Raw genomic sequence first — 14,689 nt, 5'->3', positions numbered from 1 at the left:
CACACCATGTTCGGTCACAGAGATCTCGTTTTCCCCTCATTTTGAAGTTTGACTGGACATTAAACATTAACTAAAGCTCTCTTGACCTGTATCTGCATGATTTTATGCATTGTGCATAGTCGCATAAGTGGTGGATTGGATCTGCTGTATTCATAAAGGATGGAGTTGTTCAGTGTCAGATGTTTATGAAAAAAAAATCTGTCTTACAGGCCAGATTTATTACTTAATTAGGCTCCCTGTATACCCTGCTTATCTATCAGGCTTGCTATGAAATGTCTTTAAATATAAAAACATTGCCTACCATGCATGTTTAAATGTCTAAGTTAGTCTGATAAAGTTTGATAAATGACTAGATATTTGGCTGGACTTCACACTCGTTACAAAACGCAATGTTAATTGATTCTGAGGAAAATTCCAGCAGTTTATTAAGTCATTATGAGAGACATTCATGAAGGCAATGATAAGTTCATAAAGTTATACAGACAAACCAAACACTACTCATCATGCAGGTGTAGCAGATTATAAGATGGCTTAACAAGAAAACAGTAAAACATACGTTTAATGTTTAACACATTGGCTTTTCTTCAGTCAAGGTGGCTTCATTCTGGTCCCTGAAGACCATCCCACTGACAGTGAAACAGAGGGACAATAGGCACAGTGTGGACATGAGCATGTCTCCCCCTCTTCTTGCTCTCAGTGGTACTGTTCACTCTCTCTGTGAATGAGTTTATTTAACATTTATGATAGGAGTCTCCAGCTGCTTGTGACACTGCTAAAAGCAGTATACCAAAAAAAAATTAATTTAACTGAATGGAAGATAATCATCTTCACATTGGGCCACACCACACCTGCCCATCATTGATTAGTTTCCCACATTAGCACAGCCTTTATTTATACATAGTTTTGTAACATGGTACTCTGGACAGGAGAAATTGACAAAACTCACGGTTTACATGCTGTTTGTCTGTTGTCCTTTGCTCCTTATGAGATGTTTCAGGATGCAGTGTGCTTTCTTGAGGGTGCAAGGGCAACAGGGAATGAGAGAGGTGAGACTTGGTTCCATCTGCTGACCTGTACAAGAAAGATAATATTACTTTAGATTATGGCAGAATGCAACTTGTGCGACTGCACAAGAACCTTCAAAGTTTTAGGAAGACACAAGAACATTCTATGTTTTAGGAAGAAACAAGAATATTCTACGTTTTAGGAAGAAACAAGAACATTCTATGTTTTAGGAAGAAACAAGAACATTCTATGTTTTAGGAAGACACAAGAACCTTCCATGTTTTAGAAAGACACAAGAACATTCTATGTTTTAGGAAGACACAAGAACCTTCCATGTTTTAGGAAGACACAAGAACATTCTATGTTTTAGGAAGACACAAAAACATTCTATGTTTTAGGAAGACACAAAAACATTCTATGTTTTAGGAAGACACAAGAACCTTTCATGTTTTAGGAAGACTCAGAACATTCTATGTTTTAGGAAGACACAAAAACATTCTATGTTTTAGGAAGACACAAGAACATTCTATGTTTTAGGAAGACACAAAAACATTCTATGTTTTAGGAAGACACAAAAACATTCTATGTTTTAGGAAGACACAAAAACATTCTATGTTTTAGGAAGACACAAGAACATTCTATGTTTTAGGAAGACACAAAAACATTCTATGTTTTAGGAAGACACAAGAACCTTTCATGTTTTAGGAAGACTCAGAACATTCTATGTTTTAGGAAGACACAAGAATATTCAACGTTTTAGGAAGACACAAGAATATTCAACGTTTTAGGAAGACACGAGAACCTTCCATGTTTTAGGAAGACACAAGAACATTCTATGTTTTAGGAAGACACAAAAACATTCTATGTTTTAGGAAGACACAAAAACATTCTATGTTTTAGGAAGACACAAGAACCTTTCATGTTTTAGGAAGACTCAGAACATTCTATGTTTTAGGAAGACACAAAAACATTCTATGTTTTAGGAAGACACAAGAACATTCTATGTTTTAGGAAGACACAAAAACATTCTATGTTTTAGGAAGACACAAAAACATTCTATGTTTTAGGAAGACACAAAAACATTCTATGTTTTAGGAAGACACAAAAACATTCTATGTTTTAGGAAGACACAAGAACATTCTATGTTTTAGGAAGACACAAAAACATTCTATGTTTTAGGAAGACACAAGAACCTTTCATGTTTTAGGAAGACTCAGAACATTCTATGTTTTAGGAAGACACAAAAATCTTCCATGTTTTAGGAAGACACAAGAACATTCTATGTTTTAGGAAGACACAAAAATCTTCCATGTTTTAGGAAGACACAAGAACATTCTATGTTTTAGGAAGACACAAAAATCTTCCATGTTTTAGGAAGACACAAGAACATTCTATGTTTTAGGAAGACACAAAAACATTCTATGTTTTAGGAAGACACAAGAATATTCAACGTTTTAGGAAGACACAAGAACATTCTATGTTTTAGGAAGACACAAGAATATTCAACGTTTTAGGAAGACACAAGAATATTCAACGTTTTAGGAAGACACGAGAACCTTCCATGTTTTAGGAAGACACAAGAACTTTCTATGTGCTAGGTTTTAATTCAGTTTCCATTTATCCAATTCTGAATGATGCTGATGAATGCTATTTAGATAACAGAAAGCAAGTGCCTCTTCAGGTTCAGTTTGCCTTGACCTGTTTCAACTGCGTTATGGGTGTTTAGTCTCATATATGCCCGATAACAGGAAATAAAAATAAACAAAAAGCACACATACATTTTGCAACATTCCATTTACAATAATTAAAGGTTCATGATGGATTAGGAAAGAGTAATCCATCAACTTGAACCACCATCCATTAAGAGGAAAAAATATTTGGACATACCAGTTATTAGCATCTGCAGTTCGGAAGCCTTTAGCAAAAGGATTGCTGGCTATCTTCAGCTGTGTGATCTAAACAGGAGACAGCAACAGTAACGTTTCCTGCTTCATCCACATCTACAGAGCTGCCCCAAACCGTCCTTACAATACAGTGCTGTTACTTCAATACAACAACTCATCATGGAAATAAAAAACAACAATCCAAGTACTGACTTAATTAGGAAAATACCTGATTAGGAAAGTCATCACACAGCATTTTTATTTCATTTCACTTAAAACATTTATGAGTGGTACAACTAAACTTTTACTAGCACTTTATTTGAAGGATACCTACATATGGGCTTTATAACACATTCATAACCATTACACAAAGCTTTTATAAAAGAGATGTTAGATACTTTATGAAGGGCTTATGTCAAAAAAGTGACACTACAGGTTTTATGTAACGTCTCATAGAAGTGGAGAGAAAATGGCTCCAGTTCACAACACATTCATAAACGTTACATAAAGCTTTGATTAAGCAGCATTGGTCAATTTGTCAAAAAAAAAACAAAAAACAGTTTATGTCAAATCTTGTCAGGGGACATTATAGTTTTATAATGTCACCTGATTAGTTAAGTATATGTCAACTGTTTCAACTGCCTCTTAAGGCCTTTCCTTCATTTATTAAACATTTATGAAGTATATATTCCAACATTATAAATTATTTTTATGCCACTTAAACTAAACTGACTAAATTTACATTAATTACACTGCAATCAAGCTTTATTCCGATACAGTCTATAGCTTCTGCAAAGTTTTTTATATTAAAGACTGTCAGATTGTATATCTCTCTGATTACAGTTACTTCTACGGTTTTGGAACATCTATGAGACATGATAGTTCCTGTTATTACTTACATTATAACAGCTATATACAATTGTTCCCTCACCAGCCTTTTTATTTCTTTGTTGAAGGTAATAGTTCTTCCTGTGGTTCATCCTTCTAATAATGTTTTAACGGAAAGCTTTGCCATATCAATGCATTTTTCTTAGTTAAATAACAATACATTTTCTAATCTGTTTATTGTTAGTATTCTATGGAGCTTTTTGAGTGATTAGCTGTTATTTCAGATGTTAGAATGAAGCTATAATTTGCTTTGCAGTCATCATTACTTTCAAGGGTTGTTTGTTATATATAATGTATAAGATAATAAGAACACTTTCTGATCAGATTTGAGAATTCAACAGGGCTGTGGTGTGAAGCGTTTTATTTCCTGCCTCGGTCAAATACCCTACTTCACAACTGAGACACAGCCAAGACAAACATGATTCGATGGACTGAATGAGCTTTTCGTTACCCTGTGGTTCTGATAGGCGGTGACTGCAATGAATCTGGTTTCTGGGAAGGAGAAAGTACAGAAGTTGCGGTGAGCTGAACGCTGACTGTCTCTACTCTGGTCCACCAGCACTACGTGAAGCCGTGGCTGATACCGGTGCATGGAGTTCAGGATGATCTGCACAATGCAAATACATATGTACACTAATTTTATACACAGTTTACAGAAACACACATTTTCTATTTGCGCTACACTTACATGCCCGTTATCATCCAGAAGGTTGTTGGTAAGTTTGAGGCGGTCAAACGAGACAGTTTGTTTCATCCACTGGGCCCCGCGTGCTGGCGAATCTGGGTGAAAGTGCACTCTACCTGGGATTGCAACATCTCCACGTCCCGCCATGATCCACGAAGAGCTATGGAAGGCGTATCTGCAAAGCAGCAAGAAATCATCCCGGTGTCAATTCAGATACTTTCATGCAGAGGATTAATAGTTGCTTGTGCTTGGCGAACCCTCCAAGTCTTTGAATCGTCTAATCATAGGAGAGAAACAGCAGGAAAATATATGATCTTGACATCATACAGATGTATGCAAAATACTATAGGAAATATAATGGTCTAAGTTTATCGGTAAATATTGTCAACAGGTGAAATTTAAAATAATTCTTCTGGGAGCAGGCAGGATTGGTCAAACTTTCTGTCAGAAATCCTTCAGGTGAGGGCAGGAGTGGAATTAAAAATAGCTGTTTGTACATATCTCTGGAATATTCTGGAAAGTCAAGTGAGAAAACACACTATGGGACGAATAAAGGTTTATCTTATCCTATCTTATCTTTATTTCCCCAGAGAAACACTGTCCCGGAGATGTTCTTCACATTGCAGCTTTCCTCCAGAAGAACATCCAAAGAACCCTAACATCTATAAGAATCTGCTACCTGTATCTCTTGTCATCCACTGGAATGAAGTCCATGAGGAGGACATACTCTGCTGCAGGGTCCATGTCTGTGATGTGCACTTGGAATGTAGGAAACATCCTCCTTTTAGAAAACACACAGGAGTATTTTCATGTTAGAATCGTTTTCCTGCTTTCTAGTTCCTCAGGAGTTGTTGTGATGATTTCTGAAAAGGAAACTATTTGTTTTAGGGTTTATGTGGCAAGCTAAAGAAAAGCATAAGATAGCAAAGTACCACAAAAAAAGTTAAATTCACAGTCCTGTAGTAAACACATAGACAGCAAATAATACATTTTTTGTTTTTCCTTCACATTATTTTTTAATTTAATAAATTAATAAAATTTAAAGTAAAATTGAAATCTTGAAAAAATTGAGTCTCTTTGAAAGTAAAGTAAATTTCTAACATTTGTAAGGAAGAAAGCTCTATTTTCTTTCACTTGGACTGTGAAGCAGGAACATCACAGATATTTGGGAAAATGAATGAGTATGAAGACCGAGTTTATGATTACAATTATGTCCATTTCTCCGGGATTATCCAGCAGTTTGTGGTACCAACTTTTTTCAGGAAGAAGGCCTGGACATGATTAAAAAGAAAATAAAGACGTTTCCGTATAATTTGGGTGAGATGTATTTAGGATTTGTTAAATTTGAGGTCTCAGAAAAAATGGTCTGATTTACATGAACATACAGTTCCCTGTAATGATGAAATGTTTGTTCCAACCTCCCAGCTTTTGTAACTATCATCTCAGTGCCAAGCTGGTCAAACTGTTGCCAAAGCCTGTATGTTTCCAACTGAACTTTGATCCTTGCAACCTGAGGGGCTTTGGCACATGGGCCAGTGTCCTCTGGAAGGCAAGTCGAGCCCATAGAATAAGTCTGCATGATTTTAGAGACTAGGAAAGAAAAGGAAACATTTACATGAATATACTGCACACTAACACAATGAATATAGAAAGCAAAGACTGGTATGAATCAAAAGAATGATAATTAAATAGATTACCGTCCAAATTACCGTCCATCATGTCCTTTGTGCAGTTCGAGATCGGTTTATTTCCGGCGTTTCCAATGAAATCCAGATTATTTTACTAGAATTTGCCTCAGAATGAGGGAGACTGTATATGACACTGAAGCAACCAAGCTGTATCAAGTTTATTCAACTGGCTTTTATACACTCTAAGATGCTAATTAGGATTTAATTCGACACCTCATTCATTGACGTCATACAGACCCTTGGAGACAACATACCAGAGACCATATACAGATTAATTACAAATATATTGCCTTAGAATATTGAGTGAAGACAAGACAGGTCACCATCTGTTAGACAAAAGTCTTGATGTCAATTGATCAAACGTCCCTAAAAACCATTGGTAGCACTCGACACACGGCTAATTGCATTTTTAGCTGGTGGGAAGGTAAAACAAGGCAAGAAGGGTGCTCTGTGTTTCCCTGTGACCCATGGATCTCAACTTTGCCCTTAGCTTTGTGCTAAATAAACTGACTTCTAGGTTGCCTGAAGGGACTGTCAGGCAGATAAAATGGATCAGGTAATAATGTCCTACATATGAGATGCATAGACTCCATGACCATGAACTGTTTTATTGAATCAGTTATCAAAATATAAAGTGCAAATTTCAGTCCAAATCAACATGAATATTAATCAGATTTTTTTTTTTTTTTACAGTGTTACTGAACTTCAGAAGGTGGTTAAAGGATTAATGTTCAAAAACAGAAGCTGACTATAGTGCTAGGTGTATATCAGTATTTTTAATGAGCTCAATTTCTGCACAAATATATTCAAAGGGACTTGTATTAGCACTGTCATATAATTAATATTTGGTGATTTAATTATTAATTAAATCTGTGGCATTTTCATTAGATGTTTGTTAAAAAGAGCATAGCTATTACTGCAATTCCAACTCGCAAGTGTCTGTGATCATAAATAGACTGTGTTTTGACTCATCAATGTGCTGCTTTTCACCAGATTATCTGCTAAATGAATGTAAATGTACTTGCCCAATAGTTACATTATTTAAATTGCAAATGTAAGCAATGCTAATCTTCTCCTTTTTAGGAGGTAAGAATTATTTAAAGGGCCCTTAGCATAAAAAATTGATAGGGTGAATAAAATGTTCATGGTGCAAGATTATGGCTTAGTGTTGACATGACTTGGCCTGAGGGAATTCATTTGGTTGCCTAATCCATCTAATACTAATAAAAACAGCTCACCAACAAAAAAGCCAAACAGGATTTGTCAGTGCCTGTTGATTTATTATCCTAATAATCTAACTACTCAACGCCATGAATATTGCTTTCTCATGGATGTTTGTGTAAGTATATAAACCTTCTAGTTCTTTAGTTTTATGGTCACAGTTGTAATAATTGATGATGGTCTTATTATTTGTTTGACCTGCAAGAAAAAAAATAATATTTCAGTAATATATGTGCATAACGTACTGTATATAGCTGTAAATTTGTAAAATGTAATTATAAAAGAAAACACATGAGACAGAAGGAAATTAACATGAAACTGTTGTATTTTATTGGGCTGTTCTTTTAGCACAGCAATGCATTTAAGTATGTTTCACAAAAATGTTTACAGAAGCATGTGCTTTCTACAGTAAATTTCGAATAAATGCCATTCTGGAAGACAGAAGGTAGACCGAAAAAAAATCCAGTTTTTGCATCAGCTCATGTGGTGAATGGTAAGTACAGAGGTCTTCAAGAGACTGAGACAACTGATGATAACAGGATGTAAGGCAATTAAGATGGAAGACTTTAAGGCAGCACTGTGGGCAGAGCAAGGTGAATGAGAGTGTTTATGACTTGAAAGCCTTCTCAATGGTGTGGTAGATATCCAGTAACTTGGGCCTGAGCTCATCAATCAAGTTCTTGATCTTCTCCTGCAGCTCCCCGGATTCATACTTCTTGCGCAGGTCGTCTATGACAATATCAAACTGCTCTCTGTACTCCTGGATATGGGGTCCATATGTGGCCTTCAGCTGCTCAAGGACCTTGATCAGCTTGTTGCGAATGATTTCCACAATGGGGGTCAGCTTGGACTTGGTCTCCTCCAGGTTGACCTTGATTTTCTCCTTCAATTCCTTGACTACAGGCTCAAACTTGGTCCTGAACTCCTCCACGACCTGGCTGTTCTTCTCAGAGTACTCCTTAAGTGAAGGTTCCAGCAGTGCACGGTACTCTTCAAAATGCGTCTTCAAAACCGCGCGCAGCTCCTGACATTTAGGCTCCAGCTCCTTGTGCAGTGCCTCAAAGTCTTTGACAATATGCTCACGAGTAGAAGAAAGGAACTCAAATATCTGGGGTCCGACTGGGTCAATGGATGCAGTGATATGTGTAATGAAGTTCTCAATGGTCTGCATCCCCTTATTGAGACGTACCCTACGCAGGAAAAAAAGAAAAAAACATTTCAGATCAAATATATTTCAAGTTATTTGGGGTACAAATGAAAAATAATATTTCTTACTTGTAATCCTTGAATTCAGCATCATCAAGCTGATCAATAGCTTTTTGTGCTGTCTGCTTAGCCTGGTTAATGTAGGTTGCCCCCACAGCTTTGATGTGTTCATACGAAGTTGGAGCGTCAGCCTGGCAACCTGGATAGTCATTTTAAATAAAAACTTGCTTGTTCATGGCTTGTAAGGAGTATGTAATAATTGTAGTATACCATGTAAAACTGTTTACCTGCAGCCAGCAGAAGCGCTAGAGCTAGACCAACAAACTTCATGATGGATCTGTTAGAATACAAGCAAGAGAACGTTAAACATATGAGTTTTGAGAGCCCATCAACACATAAGCAAGATATGGAACCTCTTTAAGACATCCTAAATTAATTTGCCATGCAAATCAAGACTCATCATTGAATTTTTAAGCATAGAGGGTATACTCTCACTGACACAAATGTTATTTACACAAATATAGAGCTCCACAAAAAGATATAAAGATCTTATTTAAATTCACATATGACAAAGTAAGCTATGGATCCAAAGCTAAGCCTCAAGACCTGTGAGAATTTCCTCTTTTGCTTCAAAAAATGAAGCCTGTTTAACAATTACCTGTTGATGATGCGGGTCTGGAAGAGACTGGGGAACTTGAAGCAGAAGTGGCTATTTTATAGGTCCTTGGTGAGGGGGAGGAAGCAGGACGGAGGGTGTGAGAGTAACTCCATAGAGCTGGACCTCAACCCTCCCGCCCCAAATGATCCATTGGAAGAGCTGGGTACAATGGTCACCAGCACAGGAGGGTCAGCAGAGGCTAAAAAGTGCTGTGAGGACATGTCCAAATCTTAAACTCATAGTGACAGCTTTTGATATCTTTCTGATGTGGATAGCAAAAGGGAATGAGTAGTTCTAAATTGCAATAAACGTAATGCTGAAAAAAAAAATACTGAAAGTGTTATGTTATTTGGATATAGTAGCTTAGTGGTTAAGGTGTTTGTTTACAGATCAGAAGGTTGTGAGTTTGAATCCCAGATCCACCAAGCTGCCACTGCTGGGCCCCTGAGCAAGTCCCTTAATGCTCAATTGCTCAGTTGTATAAAAATGAGATAAATTGTAAGTTGCTCTGGATAAGGCTGTCTGCCAAATGGCAGAAATGTAAATGTCATGTATTATTGGGCTTGACCATAGACTCCCAGCCTTGGCCCTATAGAATTGCCTGTGATTCAGATTTTAGTGTTTCTAACACATCCCCTCAATTCAGGAAGGGCTAACAAGTTGAATCAGTTGTTTTGGAACAGAGAACTACTACTAAGAAGTGCAGGACAATGGGGACTCCAGGTCCAGGGATCAGAGTCTGTGAGCTAGACACACATTTGGCAGAATGTTCTGTAATCAGACAGATGTGGAAAGGATTTTAACTGCCGTGTTTAATATTTTGTGTCTTTTGTCTTTTATCTCAGACAGAATCAACATATTTTCTGTGTTTTTAGTTAAGCTGCATGTCTGATTCACTGTCATTAATGAACTATTCCAGCACATAATAATACTTTTTGTCAAGCTGAAGCACTTATAAGAGTGCTTCTGTTTTAAATTAAGCAACAATAGTTAATATATGTAGTTTTAGATCATAGAGGGGTTTTATCACTTTTAAATAATAATAATAATAATAATAATAATAATAATAATAATAATAATAATAATAATAATAATAGCAAAGAAAGAAAGAAAAAACAAAGAAAAAACACAATAATAATAAGTATTATTATTATTTTTATTATTTTTATTATTATTAGTAGTAGTAGTAGTATGTTTCCATTTCCTTTATTTTTATTTGACTTATTTGATTTATTTTTTTTTAAAGAAAGATCATTGTTGGCTCTCTGTCAGGCAGAGTATACTAAACTTTTGTTTAACCTGAAAAAATGTCTGTAATATAAGTAATATTTTAATGATATGTGAATTATTTATACACACACACACACACACACACACACACACATATATATAGATATAAAGGTAAACTACGTAATAAAATAAAAAATAATCTAATGCATCTTTTTAAAGGACATCACGAGACAATTAATATGAAACATTTTTTTTATTTTAATGAACCATTCTTTCAGCAGTTTTTGACAACAGTGAAGCACAGCAAAATGTTAAATAAAGCATTTAAGAATGTTACACAAAAATGTTTACTCTAGCATGTGGCATGTGCTTGATACAGTAGATTCAACAGAATGGCATGTTATAGGTCAGAAAGTTAAGGTCCAGTTTCTGCATGAACTCATGTGGTGAATAGAAAGTGCAGTGGTCTTGAAGAGACCCTGTGTGATGGCAGGCCCTACAGTCCTAACTGAGGATAACAGGATGTAGGGAAACAAAGATGGAAGCCTTTTATAATGTACTGTAGGCAAATTAACAGTGGATAAAAGTGTTTATTCTCTGAAAGCCTTCTCAATGGTGTCGTAGATACCCTTCAGCTGGGGTCTGAGCTCCTCACCCAGATTATTGAGCTTCTTCTGCAGCTCCCCAGTTTCATACTTCTGGCGCAGCTCGGTAAAGATACCTTCAATCTGCTCCCTGTACTCCTGGGCATGGGGTCCAAATGTGAGCTTCAGCTCCTCAAGGCCCTTGGTCAGCTTGTTGCGAAGGGTTTCCACAATGGGGGTCAGCTTGGACTTGGTCTCCTCCACATTGACCTTGATTTTCTCTTGCAGGTCCTTGATCACAGGCTCAAACTTGGCCCTGAATTCATCAACCTGCTTGCGGTTCTTCTCAGTGTACTCCTTCAGCACAGGTTCCAGCTTGGCACGGTACTCATCAAGATGCTTCTTCACAACCTGGCGCAGCTCCTCACGCTTAGGCTCCAGCTCCTTGCGCAGCTCCTCCAGGTCATGGGAAACCCTCTCACGAACACCAGAAAGGCCCTCAACAATCTGGGGTCCGAGTCCCTCACGGACTGGGGCAAGGGATTGAGAGGCAGACTTGAGCACATTCTCAATGTTGGCCAGGCCCTGATTCAGACGTGCCCTATGCAGGAAAGAGACGAAGAAACAAAAAATGAAAAACTATGAGCAACACATCATCAACTGGTAAGTTGTGAGCAAGGGATAATGTTCACTGTTTGATCAATGCTAGCTTTAGTTCTTACTTGTAATCCTTGAACTCAGCATCATCAAGATGGTCAATAGCTTTTTGTGCTGTCTCCTTAGCCTGGCCGAGGTAGGCCACCACTGCAGCTCTGATGTGCTCATACTGAGATGGAGCGTCGGCCTGCAGGAATCGTGCCTGGCAACCTGGTGAGTCATTTTGGTAAGAATTTGTTCATTTTGCTTAAAAAAGGTAAGTGAAGCTTGCACTGTGCAATGTAAGATTCTTTACCTGCAGCCAGCAGAAGAGCTAGAGCGAGAGCCACAAACTTCATAGTAGATCTGTATGGAGAATTAAAAAAGGAAAATGTCATCATCTGAGGAAATGAGAATTTTTGTTAAAATAGAAACTGCCTTTACCACAATGACAAAAAACAAACAAACAAGACATTAAAACTACTCAAGATATCCTGAATTTGTACGATTTGGTACGACATAATGGGTTCTATATTGTTAAAGGAGAATTCCCATTCACTCTAAAGCAAAGTCTCAGACCTGTGAGTATTTAGGTTTTTGCTAAAAGCAGTAAGATCCTAACCCTGTCCAACAATTCAAATATCCTACTGGAATCAGCCAAGGCCCTTCTTAAGGATCTCTCAGACACAAGGCATTCTTCAGCTTACCTGTTGATGTTGCAGGTCTAGAAGGGACTGAGGAACCTGAGGCAGATGTGGCCATTTTATACGGATGTAAGAAGGGGGAGGGAGCAGAACAAAGGGTGTGAAAGTGCCTCCGTGGAGATGGACCTCAACCTTCCCACCCATACAATAATCCATAGGAAGAGTTGGGTACAACGACCACCTTCTGAGTGTAAGCAGTCAATAGTAGCTAAAAACTGCTGTGAGGACATGTTAGGGTCTTCGACTCATCAGTAACCTAGTTTTTTTAGAATATAGGGTTAGACACAGTTAGAAGAATGAAAATGTTCTAATCAGACATTTGTGGGAAAGGTTTAGGGTCTGCATTTTGTATTTTATCAAAGAAAAGAATTATATTTTCTGCTTTTCTGAAGGAGTTGCATGCACAAAGCGCACACAAAGAGGATTGCTTCTGCTTTAAATGCAAGCCACAGAGGATAATATCTGTTGTGTTAAATCATGGAGTGAATTTGATTATATTTAATTAATGTTATTAATATTAATGTTATTTGATTAACATTGTTAAGTGACATAAATAATATGGCCAAAAGTAGGTTGACAATAATCCATTCCATTTCATTTCGACAATGCTTTCTAATAAATGTGGCTGTGCGAATTTCTGGCCATTCAGCCACTGGAGCTTTGCTGAGGCTGGGCAGTGATGTTAGGTGTGAAGTCCTGGCACACAGTCTGCATTCCAGTTGATCTCAAAAGTGTTCAGTTCAGGGTTGAGGTCAGGACTCTGTGCAGGCCATTTCAGTTCTTCCACACCATCCATGTCTTTATGGAGCTCACTTTCTACGCAGGGGCAGTGTCATGCTGGAACATGTTTGGATCTCTTAGCTCCAGTGAAGACAAAATCTTCTTGTGTGCTTTAAACTTTATGGCCACATTTTGGGAAAGACCAGCATAAAGGTGTGATTGCCAGGTGTTCGCATACTTTTGACTACATCAATATTGCAGTGACAAACACTTTATGCTTTTTGGATGTTTTGTTAAACTAATCAGGAAGACCTAACCTTCTACATGTCCCTGAACAAATCCTGACCTTTGGAGTTCATCCTCTGTCACTGTCTTTTTCTCCATCCTTCTTATTTTTTTCTAGTCAACTCAAAAGCTCAGCTGCTTTCTCATTTTTGATTGCATTTGAAAAGGGCATCAGGTCCAAGCTCAAAGCCATAAACGAGGAATGTCGCAATTTTCATGGTACACACTGTTACCATATCAGTACATTAGATTTTCTGTATGCTGCAACACAATTATAGGGACACTTCTGCTGTCCACCATACATGGACTTTGAGGCATGTATGTATCTCAAGAAACAGCACACATCATGTTTTCTAATAATATCTCAAATTCATAATTCAAATGCATTGTATGCTTTTTTTTTTTTTTTTTTTTTTACTACTGCATGATAATATATTATATAAGGATTTATAGAATGCACAGCCCTCTATCAGCAGTGCTGTCCTGTGCAGCAGGGAAATGAATCATTAACCTGCGGAGGTACAATAAGAAATGATGTATTTTCTTATTGCATTCCAGAGATATGGCGTTTTTTAATTTTCTGTCAGACAGCCACCCTCAGTCTGAACTTAATTGTGATTTTATATGATGTAATAAGACTGGGTGCTTGGAGATCCAATGGTCAGGTAAAAGGGTTTTACGAGAGTTAAAATCTGGATATCAAATGGCTTCTTGCTTTATCATCACTTAGCCTTGTTTCAGGTTTTTTTTTGTGTATCCAAATGAGTTACTAACACATTTCCTTGCAATAGTTGAATGAAGGTTAAATGCATTCAGGATCTCTTTTCCGATTTGTTGTGACTGAGCTTTTAAGTGGAATATAACAGTGCAGTTTAGAGAGTAGAGAACCTACACGACCATTTAAGTCCTCAAGGAATCATGTTTTATCATTAACCTTTGATTCATAAATGAAAAAAATTTGTCTCTTAAACTTTACTGTTTATTAAATTTATATATTACATTGTGTACATCAACTACTACTTATAAAACATACGGAATCAGGTCACATTTAACACTCTCTTTTGCTGACTTTAGTATTACAAGTATTTAAATTAGCTTAGGTTAGGTATTTTATACCCTGGTTTACAGGTACATTGCTGTACAATGACATGTCTTCATAAAATGATAAACCCGTTTTGGCCTGTAGTAGCTATTTAGCTTCTCAGGCTACAGGGTGCTTGTTTCTTTTGTCAGGCTTACATGCTACAAGACCAATCCAGCTGATTGATCTTTTACTGATGGGGCCATCGAGCCAGC

The 14,689-nt window shown here is 37.2% G+C and overlaps 3 protein-coding genes across 4 annotated transcripts; all 3 read right to left on the bottom strand.

The window, feature by feature from the left end:
• Positions 1 to 406: 406 nt before the first annotated feature.
• On the bottom strand, positions 407 to 6,687 carry LOC131370520 (T-box transcription factor TBX1). Of its 2 annotated transcripts, none has more exons than XM_058417839.1 (8): positions 6,159 to 6,687; positions 5,847 to 6,051; positions 5,141 to 5,242; positions 4,465 to 4,636; positions 4,228 to 4,383; positions 2,893 to 2,960; positions 947 to 1,071; positions 407 to 715 (listed from the first exon to the last, which is right to left on the bottom strand). In XM_058417839.1, exons 1-8 carry the CDS (start codon positions 6,178 to 6,180, stop codon positions 600 to 602), a joined length of 966 nt encoding a protein of 321 aa, XP_058273822.1. In that variant the 5' UTR covers positions 6,181 to 6,687; the 3' UTR covers positions 407 to 599. The 2 variants fall into 2 exon arrangements, with proteins under 2 accessions (XP_058273822.1, XP_058273823.1); XM_058417840.1 differs by having other exon boundaries at positions 5,880 to 6,051; positions 6,159 to 6,675.
• A 986-nt stretch (positions 6,688 to 7,673) lies between these two features.
• On the bottom strand, positions 7,674 to 9,335 carry LOC131370521 (apolipoprotein A-I-1-like). The gene is made up of 4 exons (XM_058417841.1): positions 9,235 to 9,335; positions 8,864 to 8,913; positions 8,646 to 8,775; positions 7,674 to 8,560 (listed from the first exon to the last, which is right to left on the bottom strand). The coding sequence occupies exons 2-4, from the start codon at positions 8,904 to 8,906 to the stop codon at positions 7,978 to 7,980; spliced, it is 756 nt and encodes a 251-aa protein (XP_058273824.1). The 5' UTR covers positions 8,907 to 8,913; positions 9,235 to 9,335; the 3' UTR covers positions 7,674 to 7,977.
• Positions 9,336 to 10,715: 1,380 nt separating this feature from the next.
• On the bottom strand, positions 10,716 to 12,454 carry LOC131371013 (apolipoprotein A-I-2-like). The gene is made up of 4 exons (XM_058418710.1): positions 12,392 to 12,454; positions 12,001 to 12,050; positions 11,771 to 11,915; positions 10,716 to 11,649 (listed from the first exon to the last, which is right to left on the bottom strand). The coding sequence occupies exons 2-4, from the start codon at positions 12,041 to 12,043 to the stop codon at positions 11,055 to 11,057; spliced, it is 783 nt and encodes a 260-aa protein (XP_058274693.1). The 5' UTR covers positions 12,044 to 12,050; positions 12,392 to 12,454; the 3' UTR covers positions 10,716 to 11,054.
• Between the last annotated feature and the right edge of the window lie 2,235 nt (positions 12,455 to 14,689).

The sequence above is a fragment of the Hemibagrus wyckioides genome, linkage group LG20 (genome assembly GCF_019097595.1).
Source record: "Hemibagrus wyckioides isolate EC202008001 linkage group LG20, SWU_Hwy_1.0, whole genome shotgun sequence".
Lineage (NCBI taxonomy): Eukaryota > Metazoa > Chordata > Actinopteri > Siluriformes > Bagridae > Hemibagrus > Hemibagrus wyckioides.
This window is presented reverse-complemented; position numbering and strand designations above follow the sequence as displayed.

Coding starts and splice junctions, on each gene's coding strand:
- LOC131370521 (XM_058417841.1), bottom strand. CDS start 8,906: ATGAAGTTTGTTGGTCTAGCTCTAGCGCTTCTGCTGGCTGCAG. Junction 8,776..8,863: donor AGCGCTTCTGCTGGCTGCAG/GTAAACAGTTTT, acceptor ATGACTATCCAG/GTTGCCAGGCTGACGCTCCA. Junction 8,561..8,645: donor GCTGAATTCAAGGATTACAA/GTAAGAAATATT, acceptor TTTCCTGCGTAG/GGTACGTCTCAATAAGGGGA.
- LOC131371013 (XM_058418710.1), bottom strand. CDS start 12,043: ATGAAGTTTGTGGCTCTCGCTCTAGCTCTTCTGCTGGCTGCAG. Junction 11,916..12,000: donor AGCTCTTCTGCTGGCTGCAG/GTAAAGAATCTT, acceptor ATGACTCACCAG/GTTGCCAGGCACGATTCCTG. Junction 11,650..11,770: donor GCTGAGTTCAAGGATTACAA/GTAAGAACTAAA, acceptor TTTCCTGCATAG/GGCACGTCTGAATCAGGGCC.
- LOC131370520 (XM_058417839.1), bottom strand. CDS start 6,180: ATGATGGACGGTAATTTGGACG. Junction 1,072..2,892: donor ACTGCAGATGCTAATAACTG/GTATGTCCAAAT, acceptor TTTCTTGTACAG/GTCAGCAGATGGAACCAAGT. Junction 716..946: donor AGACAAACAGCATGTAAACC/GTGAGTTTTGTC, acceptor ACTCATTCACAG/AGAGAGTGAACAGTACCACT.